Raw genomic sequence first — 23,631 nt, forward strand, 5'->3', positions numbered from 1 at the left:
CAAGCAAGCTAGTTGGTTGCCACACGCGCTCACGAACGCACGTCACCGCGCGCCGCACTGGCAATTTTTACGATAGTTATAAGCTACGTAGGTATTATTTCTTAAATTAAACATGTAGTATTTATTACGAACAATTTATAGTTAGATATCTACCTATTCTTAACTACACCGAAAATTACCTACTCATTTATACTCTGGTTATAATTAATTACCTGTATTCATGGGTTCTTTATTTTATTGTGTAACATTAATCTCTATCTGGTTTAGTTTAGTAGGTTTAGTTATAAAACGCCGTAAACACTGCGGTTACTGCAGGGACATATGACCTTTTAAAATGACTATTTCGCAAACACTAACATATAAACGAAATATTATAATTATTGGAAATTAACTTGCTTATTATGTAGGTATTATAATCACTCAGAAAAGAAAAAAATCATACATTACATTAAAAAAACCAGTTTTAAATAAATGATTAAAATACATAATTTAAGATTCAGATTTTATTTTACTCTGCTGTAAGTAGGTGTATCATTTCTAAGCGTCGGCAACCCTAGCGTTGTGCCGGTGCGCGCGGTGCGGGGAGCGGCGCGCTGAAGGTCACTTCATTGTATTTTTGTGTAGGTATCAAAACGGTAGGTATTTCCGTTTTCTTTGAGAGATAAGTATCTGTTCGTAAGAACTATTATAAAATCTGTGGTGTGGGGCAGTGCAGCCTACTGTTATATAGATGCGTGTAAGTACGCCTTTCTTTCGCCCGTCTCGTACGACCCTAATTTAATTCGACTATAGACTGTACAGTACACGATAAAACCCGGCCATGCATGAACTGGTATATTCAAGCAATTATTTTATTTTAATAGTATGTATATAAAATGTAGTACTAAATAATAAAAATACAATACAATCATATTACAATGTATGGGCGTGTGCGAGTTTTCGCCGAATATATTCTATCATATCTTAAATTTTTTGTCCATGAGTTTTTTGATAATCTTCACTTGCGAAGAAAAAACTAAATTTCATTCGTCCGCCAATTTGAATTTTTTTCGCAATTTAGGCATCGAAGGCACAGACCCATCGGCATTCAGCGACAATTGAAAATTGCGTAAAAATACTTGAAACGGCTATTAAATTAATCAAATTAAATATTTTAAAGCATAAACAAAAAGATAATAATTTATAAACCTACTTGGTTTGTATGAATTAGTGGCATAATTAAAAAAAACTAACTCACGAGTCAGTTATAGCTTTTTTTTCAGAATCCATAACGCCCGCGGGAACAACATAGGCCTTTGTCCTTCAGTACACAGCAGTATTTTTCGAGCAAGTGTGATGAAAAAAGCATTATGCATTGATTTGCGTTACAAGCAAAAAAAATTGTTGCTTTGCAAGCAAAATACCCCGGGTATTTCTACCATATATGACACTGACCGCACGTTGTGTATTGGTCCAGGTTTGACCTCACGTGTTGGTAGGCCATCAATATGAAGATACAAGGCAGAGTGAGGATATTATGCTGCTTCAATAATGCTTGGACTGGATGATCGTAGGGCATACCAGATATAATAGGGATGTTGACATGAATCGCGAATATATAAAATGTTATGTTTTTACCATAGCAGGGAATATTAGAATGCTGAAAATCATATTTTGTAAGTGTAAATTAAATAATTTAATTAAAAATAATTAAATGTATTTGTCATCACACTCGCTCAGTAAATGTGGAATTGCACGCAGGCTTATCGGGAACTATAGAAAAAACGTTTTCCCTAGGGAGTTATGAAGTTTCTAGTATTATAATTAACAGTTTTTTGTCTTTATACCTCATTTTTGTATCGTAGTCGCAAATTGCGTCTATATGGGGTGTGTCCAAATTGCGTCTACTTGTCGCAAAATGCCTTTCATTATGTATTAGCAGTCACATATTGTATGTCTCAATTACGCGAATTATTTGAATGGGTGACGTTCGCCGCCGCATTACTGCCGCGATTATGAAATTTAATCCGTCATTTATTTTATCAAGGAAATTGACACATACAGCGTCCGCTTCAAGGCCGCAGCAGTTATAGTTCTCGAACTTTGTTCCCGGACATAATTTCCTAGAATGTATTTTTGTCTGACGTGATTCTTGTTTTGCATTGTACAAATAATTGCCAGCTTAACCCTACTCTACCTGGCTATGTCATTATCTCTGACGTTCCAAGAATCTTTCCTCGTAAACAACTTCGCGTAGCGTAACTGAAAAGGCTTATGGCATGGCCCTTATGGGCAGTGGGCAGTGGACGGAGAACATACACTGGTTCTTTTGGTTGAGCAGTTGATCCACCGTTGACACATTTAACTGACCCTTCGTGAACCTTACGACAACGAGATTAGGTCTACCAATGGCAAGTTAAGTGTTTTGTTGTTTGTATTGTTTGAGTTCTCGTGCGACACGTGCACGGGCTACCTTAGTAATTAACAATGGCGCAGCACGTGCCGCGTGCCGCGCAGCAGCGGGCGCGACCGCGGTCCCGCCCGGATGCGACAACGTCAATTGACTTGACCCCATGAGGCCAGCCGTCCTGTTCACATCCAATACGTAGTGCTAATGTAATTACATTTGCGTTAAGTCGATAAGAGTTCATTGTAATTTAAGTTATTTGTTTAATTCATTAAAATAAAAATAAAAACTATGAAAAACGCTGGGGTGTCCATCAAATCTGGAGAACGTCGGACGCTTTCTTTTCAAAAAACATTTCCTTTACAACTTAAGGGCATCCCATGCCCCAATGACCTTCGATCTGAATCCCTTAGTTTTCTAATGTTTTTTGTAGCTTATCATATTAACAGCAACGGCTTTAAGCAGCATAGTAGGTATCTCATATTTGCTTCAGTTATGTCTTCGAGATATTTGGCATCAAAGTCTTTTGTGTTAATTGGTTTAAAATTAAAACCTTAGACCAGGTTTTAGAGACGTCAAAGACGAACCCAAATACGTAGATTTCGTATATGTATGATCTTTCACAGCAATCGAGATACGAAAAAAGTGTTTTTTAGACAATGTTTAAAAAAATAATAAAAAAAAGTATTCATTTCTTTCAAAATTCGGTAGACAAAAATGGAGATAAAAGATTGAAGAATCGATTGCCGCTCGTCTTATAATATCTGTAGTGCAAAAGTAGGAGATACGATTCAAAACTTGTAAAAAAGCGATGAAAACCGCTCGGGCAGCCCCTTAACTGGGCTCCTATTTCTGGGCGGTTTGCCCATCGGGCATTTGAAGCTACCTAACGAACCTAACCTACCTACCTATTGATTTACGTGACGTCCGTGAAAACATCTAACCTACTTACCTACCTACGCTTTTTTCCCCAAAGTGTAATGTTTTCACGGACGTCACACTAAATAAATAGGTAGGTAGGTTAGGTTTGTAACGTAGCGTCTTACGCAGGCGAACGACGCGCGAACGCGAAGCGAAGCGGCGCGACGCGGCTAGCGATCTCGTTGCAAACGATGCGATTTGCACGCGAACGTCCAGCGGCTCGGCGCGGAAGAAACAAATTGTTCTTACCTATGTAAGTGTCCTAGGTGACCGATGTTGACGCGATGGCGAAGCGGCGCAGCGCGAAGCGGGCGCGATCAATCCATCTGATTTTTAGACGCGAATACGGCGTGGCGCATGTAAAATACTGGATTTGATTTGATTAGTCGACTCACATTTGTGACGTTTTCAACTAAAAGGTACCACATTGTCGGTTGTCGATAAGGTTGATTTCAAATTGAAGCTTTATGGAAATAGCGTCTTATTGACAACCGACAATAAGTACCCTTTTGGTTAAAACGGCACATGATTTTTTATTGGTTTTTAGAAATAAAAAAACCGGCCAAGTGCGAGTCGGACTCGCGTTCCAAGGGTTCCGTACATTACACAATTTAAACAATGTATTTTTTATGTGAAATCTCTTTAAAAAACCCGTAGGGGTCGGATCAAAAACTGAGTAATTAAGTCCGACTCACGCTTGACTGCACATTTCTAATAGGTTTTCCGGTGATCTATAGGTAAAGATCTATTTTGTGTATTTTTTTCAAAATTTTTGACCTAGTAGTTTCGGAGATAAAGGGGGGGGGAATGGTAATTTTTGCCTATTTTTAACCGACTTCAAGATTTCAAAAGGAGGAGGTTATCAATTCGGTTGTTTTTTTTTTCTTTTTTTTTAATGTTTGTTACTCCATAACTCCGTCATTTCTGGACCGATTTTGAAAATTCTTTTTTTGATTGTAAGTATATACATACAGATTGGTCCCGTTTTTGTCAAAACGCAGTTCTGATGATGGGATCCATGAGGAATCGAGGGAACTCCTCAAATGTTAAGGCATACATATAGTGATTTTAGTATTTTCATCAACAAATCAAGCATTTACATTTAAAAAAGTGACATTTGATGAAGTGGAACTGCTGATGATGATCAGAACGGAACTCTTCAATGAGGCATAGTTCACGTTTGGCGATTTGTCCTCTTCAATCAATCAATCAATCATTTATTTGCATTTCGTTATGATTGTTAAGCAAGTTAGGTTTCAAGATACATTTTTGTAAAGCTCGAGTTCTGATGATGGGATCCATGAGGAATCGAGGGAACTCCTCAAATATGAAAGGCATACATATAGTAATTTTTGTATTTTCATCAACAAATCCAGCATTTCCATTTAAATAAGTGACATTTGATGAAGTGCAGTTGCTGATGATTATCAGAAATATCAGAATAGAACTATTTAACGACGCATAGTTCACGTTTGGCGATTTGTCTTCTTTTTTATGTTTGTTAAGCAATAAGTTACGTTTTTAAGACACATTTTTGTCAAGCTCGAGGTCTGATGATGGGATCCATAAGGAACCGAGGGAACTCCTCAAACGTGAAAGGCACATATAGTGATTTTTAGGGTTCCGTACCCAAAGGGTAAAAACGGGACCCTATTACTAAGACACCGCTGTCCGTCTGCGATCCTCACAGAACCGAACTGCTATCACAAAAGTGGGTTAGGTTAGGTTAGAACTGTGACCCTTACAGAAACGAAATGCTATCAGAACATTAGGTTAGGTTAGGTTAGAACTATGACCCTTACAGAAACGAAATGCTACTAGAAACGTGGGTGGTTTACCTCCTTTTAGTTAGGCAAAAGATGCTGTCTTTTTAATATCATTGTCTGGAGTGCACCATCAACAACAAAGTAACCTTTCAACGGCATCCCCCATTAAAGTCGGTTTTTTTTCTTAAAAAATATTCTCGAAGCGCTTCGTCGTTTTTTCGAACCCCCATAACTTGGGTTTGGATTATACCAATATTAAAATGTTGCCAAGACGAAAGTAACCTTTCAACGGCATCCCCCATTGAAGTCGTTCTTTTTTTCTTAAAAATTATCTTGGATAACTTCTAATCTATTTATCTTAAAATTATAAAAAAAAATATACTTGAGATTCTCAGCTCATAGCTCTTTTATTTGATATGTAACACAATATAGTTTGACAAACTTTATTTTTTAATTTTCTCATTTACCCCCCAAAAGTGGCCCCCGTGTTTAAAATTAATTTGTTTACGGAACATGTCCATCTTTGGGTCACAAACTTACATATGTGTACCAAATCTCAACCTAATTGGTCCAGTAGTTTCGGAGAAAATAGGCTGTGACAGACGGACAGACAGACGCACGAGTGATCCTATAAGGGTTCCGTTTTTTCCTTTTGAGGTACGGAACCCTAAAAATATTCAAATGGACGGAAATTGGCATAAAGGACTTAATCGCCAATAACGTATATGGCACTTACTTACGACTATTGCGTGTTCGCTGTAATAATGACTCGAAAAGTAATTATTTATTATTATTACATTTTTTAGGCTAATTGCGAGGTCTACAGCGCACAGAGCCCCTAGTTTATTTTTATTTTTTATTTCTTAAAATTCTCGACAATAACACACAATACAAAAATCTGTATTAAATAAGAAAAAGATCGATATCTTTCTAGCATCAAACCCGTGCACGTGTATTATAGACGCGCACTTCGGACAAGGCCGTCGCATCGCGCCGCGCCGCGTCGCGCCGCGCCGCTTCGAAGCTCGTGAAGAACGCTCATCTAGGACACTTTCATACGTATCAACGGTTTGTTTCTTCCTCGCCGCGTCGCGCCGCTTTTCGTTCGCGGTTAATTCCCTTGGCCGCCGCGTGGGACGCCGCGTCGCGCCGCTTCGCTTCGCGTTCGTGAGTTGTTCGCCTACGTAAGACGCAGCCTTAGGTAGCTTCAGATGCCCGAAGGGCAAACCGCCCAGAAATAAAAGCCCCGCTTTACGGAGCTCCGTTAAGTTAAGTTGTGGAGTTTAAGTTTTTAACAAGCTTTTATTGGGTCGACCTGTATGTAACTAACTATGTAATGGAATCTAAGGTAACTAATTTAACCATCTTCCCGGTTTCCGGTGAAGCTGAAATTTGCATACGCATGTAAGTCGGGTGACAATGCAATGTTATGGTACCATCGAGCTGATCTGATGATGACGACAGGAGGTGGTCATAGGAACTCTGTGATAAAACAACGCACCCTAATTGTGTTTGGGGTTTTTAGAATTGTCTCGATGACATGATAACGAAAAGTACAGTCAGCGATAAAAGCTTGTACCAAAAATTAAATTTTTGCCAAAAACTTATTTTTAAGCCATGGTCACCCTAACGAAACCCACAACATTTGACGTTGACGCTATTAAGCGCACTAACAAATTGCCGTGCATATTAGGTAATTAGGTACTCGTACTGTACGGGTAGTCGAGCCTAATACCTCTGTTATTAAAAATAAAATAAAAACTGTAACTTTGCAATAAGGTGCGTTGAGGTAAGATGGGATGGATTTTTGATGAGATGAACAGTGTTGCATTTAGGGATTGCAATCCGGTCTGGCGGATCGGGCACTTCTAAGGAGGTACCGGATCCGGTTAAAATCACGCACTTTTCATCACTACAATTACTGTTTATACTTCTACGTTTTATTTTGTTAAATCTACTGTTCAATTACCTTGATAGACTATCGCTAATATTACGAAATATTACCGAAACCGGAACCAGCAATTGGCGCAAATCTAATTAAGAGACCCAGCTAAATCTTCAATACTTAGTCGTTATTCAGTGATACTCCCAAAAGCGACATGGAGTCACTCATGGACAAATTTAGAGGAACGCAAAAAAAAAGTTTAATTACTAATTTTGAATTAATTTAGTAGTAGTAGTAGTAGTAAATCACTTTATTGTACAAAACAAAAATTGTTAACATGAAATTCATATAAATTTAGGTACAAAGGCGAGCTTATCCCTATAAGGGATTTCTTCCAGCTAACCTTAGAGTAAGTGAGTGGAAAATTCGAATTAGATAGATAGACAAACTAAATTAATTTATTAATTTAGGTGCTGTAATCCAGTAATTATAAACCTTTTTTTTTAGCGTTCCTCTAAATTTGTCAATCAGTAACGTAGAGGCTCCAGTGCGCGACACAGCTCCAATAATCGACATTTTCAATCATAATGTCATAGGGATAAAGTTGACAGCAAGGTGTCATATACTGAGTCTTATTAACATGTCGATTATTGGGGTGTTAACGCTATATAACGTCGCCTAATGAAATACGCACTCCCAGCCAGTGCGCAATTTGTCCAGAGTAATGGGCGATTAAGCGCGTCTAGTATTTTATTTATACGGGTAGGGTACAGGGATCTAGTAAACGCAACGTATCGATTACACTCACTAGGTAGGGCCAAGAACTTGCGCGCATCACTTTCAGACGAGTAACATGTTAAAAGTCGTTCTACTGTGTACAGTCAAAGGCATAAATATATATACATTCCAAAATATTCAAAAATATGTGTACGCTCTTACACCTTAGCCTTAGACTATAAAGTCGTGTTCACATATGATAGCACAGTCGGATTAAGTCTCACCTCGAAATCCTTCCAAAGATATGAAATTTGGTATGTATGTTAATTAAAGGTCTCTTTTTCATGTCCACACTATTTGACATTTGGGGACCTCGAGGAATCGCAGCCATCTTGGAAAATGTGTACCATCCTGGAAAAAATTGCGTTTTACTCTAAATATACGTTCTCTATGAAAATATGGTGTAAGGCAACATTAAAGCTTATTAAATTCTACACAAAAAAGTCCTAGATAACTTTGCGGAAAAAATACATCTTGTTATAAAAAATAATACCTGAATCCAGATTTAGCGCTTATACCCTTTCAGGGGATATTCTCTTAATATGAAACTTGGAGGAATATGAATTCCACTTTTGTCTATACATTTGTACACGTTCTAATCCAATATCAACATTTTACTCGACTGCGACTTAAACAGAAAGTAGGGTTATGGGTTTAAATACTGAAAATCAGTACACCCTGTAGCTCAGGATACTGGACGGATTTTTTTAAATGACATATCGGTAGATTCCTCTTGCCCTTCACAACCTGTTTACACCTGTTTTGTTAAAGAAGAATTAATACAGCCGCCTTGAGAGGACGCCGAATAGTAAATCATATTTTTACTTCTAGCGCCTAAACTATTGAGTGGATTTCAATAAAATAGACATCAGTAGATCCATAATTGGTACACGAGTGCTATGCAATACAAATTTACTCAAATAAATGGAGGAAAAATGTGTAAAACTTAAAAATGTGACTACAAAAACAGATTTTAGGTCTTAAATGGGGTTTAAACAATAGTGACAGTAATGAAATTTGACACCTACAATTTCAGGGATCCCTGTTTGCGTGTCATAATATTGGAGCTTCGGGGACCACGGGGATCAAACGCCATATTGAAAAGTATGTCTTTTTTGGTTTTTCTTTTTTTCTCGGAATATCTGGGTTTAATGTGAATACTGTCTATGGCGAAAAGAAAGCTTATTAAATTCCACACTAAAAATTATTAGGCTGTATTATTTTTTCTTTAATGAAACAGGTGTAAACAGGTTGTGAAGGGCAAGAGGAATCTACCGATATGTCATTTAAAAAAATCCGTCCAGTATCCTGAGCTACAAGGGTGTACTGTATTTCAGTATTTAAACCCATAACCCTACTTTCTGTTTAAGTAGCAATCGAGTAAAATGTTGATATTGGAGTAGAACGTGTACAAATATATAGACAAAAGTGGAATTCATATTCCTCCAAGTTTCATATTAAGAGAATATCCCCTAAAAGGGTATAAGCGCTAAATCTGGATTCAGCTATTATTTTCTATAACAAGATGTATTTTTTCCGCAAAGTTATCTAGAACTTTTTTGTGTAAAATTTAATAAGCTTTAATGTTGCCTTACACCATATTTTCATAGAGAACGTATATTTAGAGTAAAACGCAAATTTCTCCAGGATGGTACACATTTTCCAAGATGGCTGCGATCCCTCGAGGTCCCCAAATGTCAAATAGTGTGGACATGAAAAAGAGACCTTTAATTAACATACATACCAAATTTCATATCTTTGGATTTCGAGGTGAGACTTAATCCGATTGTGCTATGAGCCGTCTGGATCGATATTTTTGCCTTCGACTGTACATGTACAATCCACCTGTATCCAAAACGCAACAGAAAGTACTGCTCGCCTTTACGCCCTAGATATTCAGTATCCGTTTAAGAAATGTCAACAAGTTACTTTGTTTAAGGTAGGAACATGTTGCCGACCGCGACTTTTTGTATGCATCTCGTGGCGACTGCAACTTTACCTGGCGAAGGTCGGAATGCTTTTTTCTGCCGCATGACTCGTCAAGTCCGTCTTATCACCGCGTTATCGATCTCTGCTGTCGGCGCTACACATTAGTTAGCAGGGCTTTATTTATTTTATTTATTATTTTTTTATTTTATTATTAGCAGGGTAGCTTATTCTTATACCTTGCTATATAGCTCGGCATATAACGATATATTTTGGTATATTTCATTTCGTCTCTCACAAAGTAGGTGCTACACAGACAGCGATGTATATTTTGGTATCGTTGTTGTGTGTGGTGCTTAGCTATACTATAAGATATATTTCGGCATATTACGGTATCTTGCGGTATATTAATATATATTATCGCTCCGTTTGTGAAGGGCTTAATAGACGTAATTATTGAGTTGCCTGTGCGTCATAAAACTTATAAATAATATCCTAGTTTTATGAAATACATATAACGGAATTTATTAAACGCGGACATAATAGGTACGTTTATGCAACCGCCAGCCTATTTTGTTCCTGTAGGCAAGGGTTAGAATTTAATATTATCAATTTATCACGTATTAGACCGGGTTAGCTAGGATTCAAGTACAGTACTTCTTTATTTATATTTTCGCTCTGGACTATCGAACCGTCGTGCGGTTGTTCAGCTTCTTCCCGTTTCTGCAACACACAATAATAGTTTTAAATCTAGTTGATTATATCTGGATTCGAGTGGAGACTAATTATGGTGGTTACCACTCTGGCTCCGCATCCGTTTGCTGAGTGGAAAGAACGCCTTAATGCAGTAACATATCAGCTGCAGTTAGCCAAGGTATAAAGTGGCTTTGTACCCTAACCACGATTTTTCCATGATCGTTGTCGCTATCATAAGTGCATCCCTCTCTTAAATATATCAGTATCTACGTGTGACTTGCAATTCGTGAGTTTTGCAGTCGGTACGGTCTACGGTAGCTACTACGTCCGCTAAAGTAAAACTAATGGAAGAGTACTAAAGTGTAATCCACTAAGAATCCATACTAATATTATAAATGCGAAACTGTGTCTGTCTGTCTGTCTGTTACCTCTTCACGCTTAAACCGCTGAACCGATTTAGTTGAAATTTGGTATACAGATAGTTTGAGTTCCGGGGAAGGACATAGAATACTTTTTATCCCAGAACTCACCCCTCAAGGGGGTGAAAAGGGAGTGGAAATTTGTATGGGGAATCAATAACCGCTGAACTGATTTAGATGAAACTTAGTATGGGGATAGTTTGAGCTATGGGGAAGGATATAGAATATTTTTACCCCCGAAATCATCCCTGAAGGGTGTAAAAATGGGGTGGAAATTTATAGAGTGGGCCAATTTGGGGATGAAAAAAAAAAGGATGGATTTAAAAGCAGATTTGTTTAAAAATTAAGGTACCCAAATTACTAATTCCACGCAGCCAAAGTCGCGGGCTAAAGCTAGACAGGTATAAATATGACCTCCGACCGTCATTAGTTACGTTACCAATCTGTAATTATACTAGGAACGAGTTTACATTTTAGTTTAGACTGATTGTACGAGACGGTACATGAGAAAATGTATGACATCTGTCAAAAGGTCACAATTCAATGTCAGTACAGAACTTACCTCGTATCTAAGCACAAGCGTTAACGGTATATGAACAAATATTTAAGATGTAGTAGTTAGAAGAGTGGAAATACAGTTTCTTATTTTATATTTAAAATATGTTTCATTAGTGCCTAGCACTGATGGTTTTGCCAATAGACAGTTGTTTTAGACTGGTAGTTGTCTGCGTATGTATACTGAGTTACTGAGGGCCGGTCCGCGGTCCGCGGGTTATGCAAACTTGAGCTGCGCGAGTTTCACAACCGACCGCCTCGTATTGTCTCGCGCCGCTCACCGCGACGACCTCCGCGCCGTTTTCTGAATCTGCTCTCTGACACCATTTTATAAATCTTATTTCAGTGTTTGCTCCAGGTACTTTGATTTTGTTACTCGAACTTTAATTTTAAGATGCTTGTCCTTAAAGCATTTGTAGAACTATTAGCCGTAGTAGCCCCATGCCATTTTTTCATCTTACACACATATGCCACAGGGAAAAAAATGCCAAATTATAAACTAAACTATGTATCGTTCGTACGTTCATTTTTGGTACAAGCTTTTATCGCTGACTGTACTTTTCTTTCCACAGGCAACTAATACTCATTGAGACAATTCTAAAAACCCCACACAATTATTAGGTTTCGTTGTTTTATCACAGAGTTCGTATGGCCACCTCCTGTCTCCATCATGAGATCAGTTCGATGGTACCATAATAGTGCATTGTCACCCGGCTTACATATGTATGAAAATATTCAGCTTCATTGGAAGTCGTGAAGTGGGTCAAATTTGACTTGCAAGATTTGAAACGTACCTACATACATAATTACATACATTGGTAAGTACATTGCAAGTTAATAAAAACAAAACTCTAATAAATTAATAAAAAGCTTATAATTAGTACATAGGTACTTGATAACAATGTCCGGCAACGTAACGTAAACATAATTGTTATCGGAGCGGTACCTCCGTAACGTCCATAACCCAATTGCGTGATGTGATCTAAGTTAGACTATAAAACTGTAAGTTTGAACAGTCGCAGGCAAAAACATCAATCCAGACAAATGGCTCAAAAATATGTGAACACGACTTTATTGTCTAAGGTGTAAGAGCGTACACATATTTTTGAAACTTTGGGAATGTATATATATTGCGCCAGTAGCGCAAACCGGAGGTGGTGAGTTCGACTTCCGGCTCTTTCTTGACACTTCGGAATTTCTCCCCAGGGATGTGGGTCATGGGTGAGATGGGTCGCTTAACGTAAAACCACTGCCTGCGCCAATTCTTGCCAAGAGCTGACATTCGACACTTAGGATGCAAGCGGTAAAACGGTGAGATGACGAATAACGTGCTCAAACTTGACACTGTCAAAAAAATTTAGAAAATCACGTTTGTTCTGTGAGGACTTTAGGAGCCACCATTCATTTATTTCTCACACTACGTAAATTTCTAGCTACATCGATTCCAGACGGCACGGGAAAGTCAGTATCAAATTGCGTCTATCTGTCGGTAGGGTCATAGGGTTCCTGTATCGGATTAAGCTGTACATTTGGTATGTAGGAACATTATTCATCATCACATCATCATCATTAGAACAGCTCCATGCTGTTTTAATGACGCAGTCGTAGGTGGCCATAGGAGGAACTAGACAGCGACAAAATGCAACCACACCACACCTATATGTTTTGGTTCATTAGAAACGTCTGTAGGAGTACAAATGACGAGTACTTGTCACAACAATGTAGTTACGTTCTATATGTTATGTTGTTGACGTAGTGTTTGCAGTTCCAGAAGCATTGCGAATATCAATCACGTGGTGCCGCGTTCCAGTGAAAAAGACACCAACGCGCGACTATTTCAAGAGTAAGACCTATTTTCTATTCATATATTATGCACGCGTTGATGTCTTTTGTACTACTGACATACTTACCTAATTTTCTTTTATTATTTAGGTTTTACAGTAGAAAAAGTATTATTTTAGATGACTCGTAGAAAAAGCTGGAAAAGTATTGTATACAATCATCATCATCTCCTAGCTGATTTCGGCCACAGCGACTGCGTTTTACCGCTGAGAGCGTCGCTGGTTGTATTGTATACATCAATAGTGATATAATCAAGCTTTTCAATCGTACCTTTATTAGGCCCCTCAGCAAGCTACTCAGCTGAAAAGCTCTCTATTATACCACGATTGTATAAAATACTATTTATGTTGTGTATGTAGGTGTAGGTATAGAATACACTTAATACCTACAATGTGTGCGCACGTGATTAATCCGCCAAGGTCCCGCTGCACAGTATTGTTTGCGGTTACTAAGGCCCACATGTAGCGCAGAGGTTGAAAGTACATTCCAGCACAACGACTCTCTAGTGAGACACGTATTTTCGTTATGTTCTTCAGTAGTTACATGTGTTAAACTAAATAACGTGAAATGCGAATTATTAATATTGATTTTGATGTGTATTCCGAATTACGTTTTTAACAGATACGCCTAGTGATGTAATGAGAAATGAGAATTATTTTTCGTTCGGGATAATTCTGTTAACAATCGGGAAATATAGCCAGCGCCATATCTTGGTATTGCACAGACAGACAGACACCGTATTAGGAAGCATTTACGAAGAGCACGAGGTCACAACACGATGTATGTTTACTTACTTGTAAAATGCTACGCCTCGAACAAGTACTACTCTGCTCCATCCTATATCCACCATTATACACTATTCTAGTTCATCCCTGGAACTCAATTGTTAATTTATGTGTCTTATTATGGCATCCACGGCTTCTTTCTTGCGTCTAATGGCAGTAATGACTATTATACTTAGGACCATTTGCACTAACCACAATAAGCAGACTGATCAACGTCACTCAGCAGTGAACTATGTAACTTCCGATACAATAAAATTTAGCGAACGCCTTAACGATGACAATGGTTTGGTGCATGCAACCGACGCTTAGTGTTTGCGTTTGCTTACAGTCAGGATCAGGATCGTGCGCTTGTTTGCTATTGCCATCATCTTAAAAAAACCGGCCAAGTGCGAGTCGGACTCGCGCACGAAGGGTTCTGTACCATTAAGCAATAAAAGGGAACACCCAAATATTCCGAAATATGTTTTTCCGAATTTTATAAGCACGATTTTCATAATCCCGATTTTTTATAAGTCCGAAATATCAAAATTACGATTTTTAAAAACACGATGGAAGAAAATCACGAATGTACTATTTCCGAAAACTTTAAATCCGATTGTCATTTGACCGAAAGCTTAAAGTTCCGATTTAACACTTTTCCGAAAAAATGTTTTTCCGAATTCTTAAATTCCGAAAAACCATTGTCCGATCGGAAATAAAATAATTCGGAATTCAGAAATTTGGTCTTTTGTAAGGAAAAATAAAATTCGTTATATTCAAATGAAGACACGTTTTAGTAATTCGGTATTCAGAAATTCGGTCTTTTGTAAGGTCGGAAAAATGCAATTCGTGATATTCAAATGAAGACTCACGTTTTAGTAATTATTACGGGTGCCTGTCGTGCCACATCGCGTTAAATTCGGCATAAAATATTTTTGGCATAAAAATTCGGCATTAATGAATTCGGCAGAACTGCGACCCTCAAGATAACGAACTGTTGCCAGAAAAATGGGTTAGGTTAGAACTGCTATTCTCAAAAAAACGAACTGTTGCCAGAAAAGTGGGTTAGGTTAGGTTATAACTGTGACCCCCAAGTAAATGAACTGTTGCCAGAAGTGGGTTAGGTTAGGTTAGAACTACGACTGGTAAAATCGGAATAATAAAATTCGGCATTCTGAAATTCGGCATAACATTTTTCGGAATTATGTAGTGTACCCGACAGCTATCACGGTTAATGAGATACAGCCTAGTGACAGATGGACGAACACCGTTTTTACCCTTTGGGTACGGAACCCTAAAAATGCGAAAGAAAAGCTAATTGAAATTATCTAGTTTTCACTGGTGGAAATCGTTACTCACGCATCAATGTATTCCAACGACACTGACTTGTGAAATCCAACATTCGTAGTCTGAAAGCGTTAAGTTTGATAGTGACGAGTTGACGACACAAATCATTAAATCATGCAATTATGTTCACTGGATAAAATTCTAGCATTTGCTTAGTTATCTTTATACAGAACCCATTACAAACTTAACAAAACAACAATATGGCACACTTTATTATTTTCCAGTGGTTAGGATAATTCCGAAAACATCTGTTCTTCATACAGCCGACTCGCAACGACTGCTGGTCTGGTGATTTATTGTTAAATGTTGTGATATAAATATTAAATTCTTATACCTGTTTATCCTGTACCTATGTGTATTTTTTAAATTATTTTTAAAAAATCGGCGGTAAATGTGGTGATAGAGGGTACGTAGAGGGTAATTAGTGCCTATACTGCCAATGATTTATTAACACCTGTCTTTTGTTACAGCAACAAAAATTCGGTTGCGGTGATTACGAACCGCCGGCGAAACTGCAATGCAGCGGTATCGGCGGGGCCGGCGAGGCGCTCACCAAGTTCTCGGTGGAGATCGTGCAGCAGCTCGAGTTCACCACCTCCGCCGCCGACTCGCAGCCGCAGCAGATTTCCACCAACGTGACGGTCAAGGCCCTCGCCAACGCCGTCAAGACGTCCAACTCGCCGCCCCCACCACGCGTGCCCACGCCGCTCGACTGCGACCGCGAGTGCAAAGCCGAGTGCAAATCAGAAGTCGCCGAGGACGAATTCGTCGGCCTGGACGAATGCGCTGCAGCCTTAGAGCGAGATGCCGCCTCCGCGTTCCCGGGGCTGGCCGAGCTGATCGGGGAAGACGACGGCGACGATACTTTCGAAGATCTCATTACTGAAATAGCCGAGTATCCAGAGTTTATGAAAGATTTCGATCTGGACGGAAGCAGATTCAACGGGCTAGGCAGCATGGAGCCTCCGGAAGGCGAGCCCGCGCCGCGGTACGGCGGCACGAGCGGAGAGATGTCGCCCGCCGCGCAGACGCTAAAGCACATGGCGGAGCAGCACCAGCAGGCGGCGGGCGGCGACTGGCGCTACCGCGCGTACAGCGCGGGCGGCGGCCCGAGTGCCGGCCCCGGCGCCGGCGGCTACCGCCCACGCCCTTCGCTCGACCACCTACACATGTCGCAGCATCAGCAGCTGCATCTCTCGCAACCTCATCATAATCTTCAGGTACGTAACAGATATTACCTCGTCATATTCAAAGCGCATATATATAATTCGGGAAATTAAAACTATTACCTATTTCTTGTAATTTATTCAATGTGCGAAAGTTTAGCGACTATCTTGCGAGACTTCAGACATTCCGATTGTGACCTCCCAGTAGCTTGGCTACGCAACCGTGTCAATAATACAATTCATCACCTACTATTAAAAAATGATGGGACGGGATATACTGCTAATTTCTACTCAGACGGTTGCTTTTCAAGGCTATACATACTGACACAACCAAGCAAATATATATATATATTTTCTACAACAATGGCTTTCGTTTCAATTTGAAATGCAGATTAGCAATATGCACAATGACCGAGGAGTAACCGGCGAGAGCGGCCAATTGAAGCCAAATCACTCGGTTCTATAATATTATCGAACTGAATAGCATTCCAGTTTTATGAGCTCATTATGTTGTGTGCGAGACAAGAGAATTATGCCAATTGTTTAAAATACACCGGAAAACGTTTCAAAAGCGTGCCGCTTACGCGCCAAAATTTTTATCCCTTTTTGCGGTAGTAATTTGGCTGGACGTTGTTAATTTAATATTAAACGGCTAATACGAGTAATTTTCCACATGAACCCTGGTCCCTAGGTGGTTAAAGTAATTGGAAGTCTTCTTTATTGGGTATTTCGTGACGTGAAAGGACATAAAAAACATGGGAGTCTGGTGTGGTATCGACCGGGCAGGCGGTGCGCGCGCCACGGCGCGAGGCGCGAGGCAGGCTCCCGCCGTGCCGCCGCCCTAAGCAAGTTTGTAAGCAACGTTTCTCTCTAATGCGATGAACCTAAGGATGATATATTTTTAATTAGTATTTACTATTATATTACATTATATAGTAGAGTTTTTTTTTTACAAATACAGAAGTTAATTCGCACCTTTGCATTAATAACACCTGTAACATTCCAATTGGCGCATTCTATTTGGATTTAATCTAAATTGAATGTTAACTGTAACGTAATAAGAACCAAATTTTATTACTTTTAGCAGGTAAACTAAGCTAAGCAGGCCGCATTCAACAACATGCATACAACCTAATAAATTATAAATCAATTTGTTTGCCAGTGCATCGCGCTCTTTTTAGGCATCGTCCTAATTGTCTCACAATACTACGCGATCTTCCATCACAATGTATAGTCATAGTCGTCATAGTATACTAATACATATGCATGTTCTCGCGATGATTCGCGTGCACTAATTAGGGCACTACGGAGATTAGTGTATTTAATCTTGTCGTCGTCAACTCGCCATGAGACGAAATCGCGTCGTTTGATCGTACGGTCGTAGACGATTGACAACCGCTATATAACATTCGGGTTAACGCAAGTGGGTGTCATACCATTCTATTCTATTATTCTATAAGTAATCATATTATTTAAGTAGGTATAAACATCCTCATGTACTTAAGTATTTTATTTTCGTATTTTGGTTGCTTTCGGATAAGACGGATATATAACAATTGGAAATAACACAATGTGAAAATATTTGTCTGAGGAAATGCCATTTTTTTTAGATTTCAGTTGCAAAACTCTTGATTTAATTGGCAACATTGTCGTTGAATTGCGATTCGCGCACAATAAAACACCAGCAGGTGTAATTGTTATTGTACAGTTGCGTGCGATGTTCTGTTTGTGGGCGCGCAGATGTGTGGCGCCCACATGTTTGTCTTTCGAGCCCCTTCCGACCTAAGTTCAAGTTCCATTACCATTGTCCTATTTACGACCAAAGATAATTCTCGTTTTTACGACTAATACGACTTCAAAAAATAGTTAATAGTAACAAGCATTTTACCAGAGTGCATCATATGAAAATGAAAAATGATTTATTTGTGTATCAAAAATGCAGCTTATTACATAGTAGAATTACATTTTTAGGAGTATTCTATTGTTAGACAGCCTAGGAATAGTGTCCTGAGCCCTAAACTAGGTAAACCTGTCTTATAAGAATCAGGGAATAAACCACCGTCAGTTCTAGCAATGCAGCAAAGGTTGGTTGTGTACACAAGTTAAAAACAGATACAGATGGTCAGATCGCTGTTACGTATACAATTTTTTACGTTTAGCAAGGATGATAGAAATATAACAATTAACATTCATATAAAACAATATGTTTTAGGGTTCCGTACCCAAAGGGTAAAAACGGGTGTTAAGGTCAGTTCAATGAAACAATCCGATGATCCAGCAAGCGTGTATTCACGTACACTCCGACATAATCAAGTAACTTAACCTCAAATCATAACGTTTGGCTATTACAATATGACAACTCGATCTGCACTCGTTCGTAGCCTCCCTCGTTCTGCCTCCCAATCGTAGTGCCAGTTGCCGCCATCTTGCCTCACGGGAAGCGTTACGACTTAAAATGGTGCGACCAATCGGGAGCCAGCTCGAAATGTCAAATACTCACTTCCGTTATTTATAAAATGAATATATTTTGATAAACAGTCTTTTAACACTGTTTATCAAAATATACAGAAATTTCAAATACATATTTTAATAATTAATTGTGACTATGAAATGCTAACACGGGACCATATTACTAAGACTCCGCTGTCCGTCTGTCACCAGGCTGTATCTCATGAACCGTGATAGCTAGACAGTTGAAAATTTCACAGATGATGTATTTCTGTTGCCGCTATAACAGTACTAAAACGTACGGAACCCTTGGCGCGCGAGTCCGACTCGCACTTGGCCGGTTTTTCAAACCGGTTTAGAATTATAATTTTACGGTTTACATAATAATTTTAAATACGTTTTTTTGTTATTGTACCACTAAAGACAATGAGCCTAATAAAGAAGGTTAGATTACAGTGTTTTATTTCGTAGTTCTGTTGATTAATTTACGGTCTACAACTCTACATCAAAGTCGATTTTCGAGAGCAAATGCTGAGATAAACCCAAATTACTGTCGCTGTGCCTATAATATTTAAGAGGGCGCGTACATCCAGGAAATTAGAAAGGAATAAAAAATATGGGTTTTATTTAAGGTTTTTCTTCAATAATTCTAAAAGTATACATAGTTCTGATTTAAATTTCGCTAGTCATGTCCCTCGGCTATATTACTAGCTATTTCATACTAAAATAATACTGCTATGGTATGCAGGGTAACGGTATTCAATCACTACATAGTATAAAACAAAGTCACTTTCCGCTGTCTGTCTGTCCCTATGTATGCTTAGATCTTTAAAACTACGCAACGGATTTTGATGGGATTTTTTTATAGATAGAGTGATTAAAAAGGACGGTTTATATGTATAATTTGTAAAGGTTTTGTGTAAATTAGTTGAACTACCCTTGCGAAGCCGGGGCGGGGCGCTAGTTGAAAATAAATGCAATATAGACATGTTTTCGTGATTTATTTCTATCAAGCCAACTTTAACCTTTTAAGGTTTTACTTAGTCTACCATCGAAAAAATAGTCTAGTTTCCTTGTGATTTTTTTCAATGCATTTATGTCCTTCATTAAAATGTGTATAAATTCATTAGTGTTATACATATATGTATATAATTAATTAATTCGAAGGTAATTGTTTGCATTTATATAAGATTTTTTTCTGTATTTAAAAGTGCATTACACATGTAGTGGCATAATATTTTTTTTTTTTTTTTTTTTTTTTTTTTTTTTTTTTTTTTTTTTTTTTTTTTTTAATTGTTTTTCATCATATTTTCTCGGAAACGTTCGTATTTGACATGCTACTTCAGTCAACCTCAGTACTTTTTGTACCGAGACTTGACTGAAATAGGAAGACACGTTCGTATGTTTCCGTGAAAATACGATGGAAAATAATTATGCACTAGCCACCTATTTTTGATATGTAAATTGAGGAATCTATTTTCTGCTGTTTAATCTACTGTTTAATGTTAATGTAGTATGACTGTTTGTTTCTCTATGAGTTAAAAAGAAACTGCAACTTTGCGGGAGCTACCTCTTAAAGATACTTTAGGATCTCAACATCAAATCCTGATATTATGCGGGTTCAACTGAAAGGTACACGGAAAGAACATGTCTGGTTTCTAGTAACCTTTTGAGTAATCGCGTTTTTAGAGTTTGGAACGATGTAAAAATGTACGTTAATCCCGTGACCGGGTTTTTTAAAAAGTAAATCGTAGTATCGAATCGGAATAATGTTTCGGTGTGTTCCTCTCGACTCGGAATGTGCGTAGAGAACACGTGTTCAATGCAGGAAGCAATGGGGCCGGGAGTACGCACTTTTTGTTCCAGCTCGACTCTCGAGCTAGTGTCTGTCTCCCCGCCGGAGCTCGGCTATATCTCGTCTCCGTACAGTTTTACAGGGTTATTAACATTATACATACAATGTTTCGACAATCTAATTTGAAATCATATCTTAAAAATGTTTTTCTGTCCAACAAATATTTTGGGTATTGCCGTAAAATTGACTTTAATTTACCTTATTTTATATTAAAACAAATTTACCTCTTGCCGAATTTTTATTTCCTACACTTGTCTACGAAATAAGAGGACAAGACTGTTTTATAGTGCGACATAAAATAGTAGAACTTAAATAAAATGGAACAAAAAAAATCCATACTAAATTGTTGCCATAAGCATTTTTATTTTATTATTATTTTAATTTTTATTGTTTGTATATTAACTTTTGTTTTTTCTTTGTACTTAGTTAGTTTAATTATTTGTATGTAACATTTCTATGGGTGTCATTTGCCTGTTAATAATTGAATTTATTTATTATTTATTTACGCCAAAAATGAGACAATTACGTAGGAAGTGGCGCCCTCAATAATTTTCTACAATTTCTTGTCGGACTATACCGTCAAACCGTCATGCATGCTGATTGCTGACATGTCTTAAGCGGCCCACTGATTATCAGTGCGCCGGACGATATCAGCCTGTCAGTTAGAACAAAAAATTGACAGTTCCGAACGACCGTGAATCTTTCTCTAAACATTGGTACAATAAAAAGTACCATAGTGTAGGTACACACACTTCTTTTTTACGATAATATTATTAACCCACACAAACCACACAACCATTGCCTACATTAACTCATGTTATGGACTGCCTCTGCGTACTAACTATACTAGTAAATAATATACATAATTTGGTTTAATCCTTAATTACACGTGACTGAAAAACATCGGCAAAAATTGAATTTGTGGCTCAGTAATAAATTAATATATCATCATTTATTTTAAATGTGTAAGCCGTTTCGTGAAAAGGATAAAAAACTTAATAATTATTTTCGCACGCGTTCAAAATAGGCTGTGGCAGGGATATCTTACCTACGTACATATAGTATAATAACAGAACAGACCAAGACATTATTCAGCCAGAATTAAGAATTTACCAAGGCATAGGTATGTGCAGACATAGAGATTTTTCTAGCACGAACGTCATGTTGTTAGTGCTTGACAAAATAAAAACATCGACAATCCTGTTATCGATAAGCACCCCTTCAACGTAATTCATTTTCCATATTTCTGGTATGCACCCATTACATCAGTGGAAGTTGAAAATCTTTTATTTAAATTATGCGAGTTTTTTTTATTTATTCAAAAAGACGAAGAAGTTTGACAGCCGAAAATATGGGAAAATTATTGGTAGTGTACTTCGAGAATCATGTAAGAAAACCTGTGTGATGGTTTTATTGGCGATGGCAATTTGAAAACCAATCTTGGTGAATGTGTGTCATGGAGTTTTTTTTATTTATTATGTAGGTACTATATAGGTAAAGTATTAATAATATTCTTGTTCATTTATTACCAAACATGCCACATTTGTTTATATTTATAACATTATTATGGCAGTTATAAGATATCGATAATATAAGATAACGATGAACTAAATTTCGGAAGGAAGTCACTAGCGTTGCCTCGTTCGTGCTAGTAAAATTTCTATGTCTACATGTGTAGGACTGAGGTTATACCTAGAAAATAATGCATGAAATCCTTGTAAAAGTCTGTAAATATGGTTTCCAAATAGCGCATTTTACTATACACCGCGCCTTAACGCTTATAAGGAAAATTTATTATTAGTAAAAAATGGAGTGTTAATCTTTGCCTATTACAGTTACAATTAGTATTCTAAGTACAGTAATATAGGCTGAAGTGCAAAATTCAATCTGTTCGATATCCAGGGTTGGCCACGTCACACGTGTAGGGTTCTAAGTAGTGGTGGGGCGTTGGCGTGGTCGAGTCGGTCCTCGCCTGGACTGGGCGTAGCTCGATACACGTGGGCACGTCGCCGCGCCGGTCTAAAGGTTCAAACAATATCAAAATACACTTAACAATTCATTTTACAATTTCCACCGACCTCAAAAGAGGTTCTAATTTCTAATATCTTATAATTTTTAGGGTTCCGTACCCGAACGGTGACAGTCGGGATCGGGACCCTACTACTAAGCGTAAGCTTACTCTGTCCGTCCGTCGATGGTGCATGTCAGTCAGCGGGGCTTACCTCAAGAACCATTACAAGTGGATAGTTGGATCAGAGTCTTCAGTTGCCGCTATAACTACAGGCGGTCTAGCATAAGTTGCGTTCTCGCGCGCGAGTCCATACTTGAAGTCGCGCTAGATGTATGGAGTCGCGCGCGAGAACGCAACTTATGCTAGACCGCCTGATTTGTCATTCAGCGGGCTCGCTCGTGACTAACCATAATGAACCCATAATAGGTAGACTATTGAAACATAAAATTTTTGTTACATAATACATAAACTCTGTGACATATAACAAAGAAAAATATAATAATAACAATTGTTACAAACCAGCTAAGCGTGAACTTGTCTTAAGGAAAAAATTAAAACATTGTAAAACATAGTTTGTGTACGAAACCCCTGGGAGCGTATAGATGACGATAGGGTCCTATAAGTCACATAAATAGCAATAGTTTTGTCGCATAAATAGTGTTTAGTTTTAAGTCTATATAATATATATATGTATGTTAGTCTGTAAGGTATTTGTAATATGGGCCTTGTTGCCTGATTTAATTTTTAAATAAATAAATAAGTGTTCCGTAGCCAAAATGCCAAAAACGTCATGTCCATCTGTCTGGCTGTCCGTATGTCACAGCCATTTTACTCGAAAACTATAAAGTATATTTTAATGAAATTTGG

At 38.1% G+C, this 23,631-nt stretch overlaps 1 protein-coding gene across 1 annotated transcript in view; it reads left to right on the forward strand.

The window, feature by feature from the left end:
* The window catches only part of LOC134741502 (neurogenic protein mastermind-like), a 59,713-nt gene that overhangs the window by 18,502 nt on the left and 17,580 nt on the right, over positions 1 to 23,631 (forward strand). Inside the window, exon 3 of the mRNA XM_063674304.1 lies at positions 15,755 to 16,504. Coding sequence (XP_063530374.1) covers positions 15,755 to 16,504 — 750 coding nt within the window. The remainder of the gene's footprint in view (positions 1 to 15,754; positions 16,505 to 23,631) is intronic.

The sequence above is a fragment of the Cydia strobilella genome, chromosome 5, assembly GCF_947568885.1.
Source record: "Cydia strobilella chromosome 5, ilCydStro3.1, whole genome shotgun sequence".
Classification (NCBI taxonomy): Eukaryota; Metazoa; Arthropoda; class Insecta; order Lepidoptera; family Tortricidae; genus Cydia; species Cydia strobilella.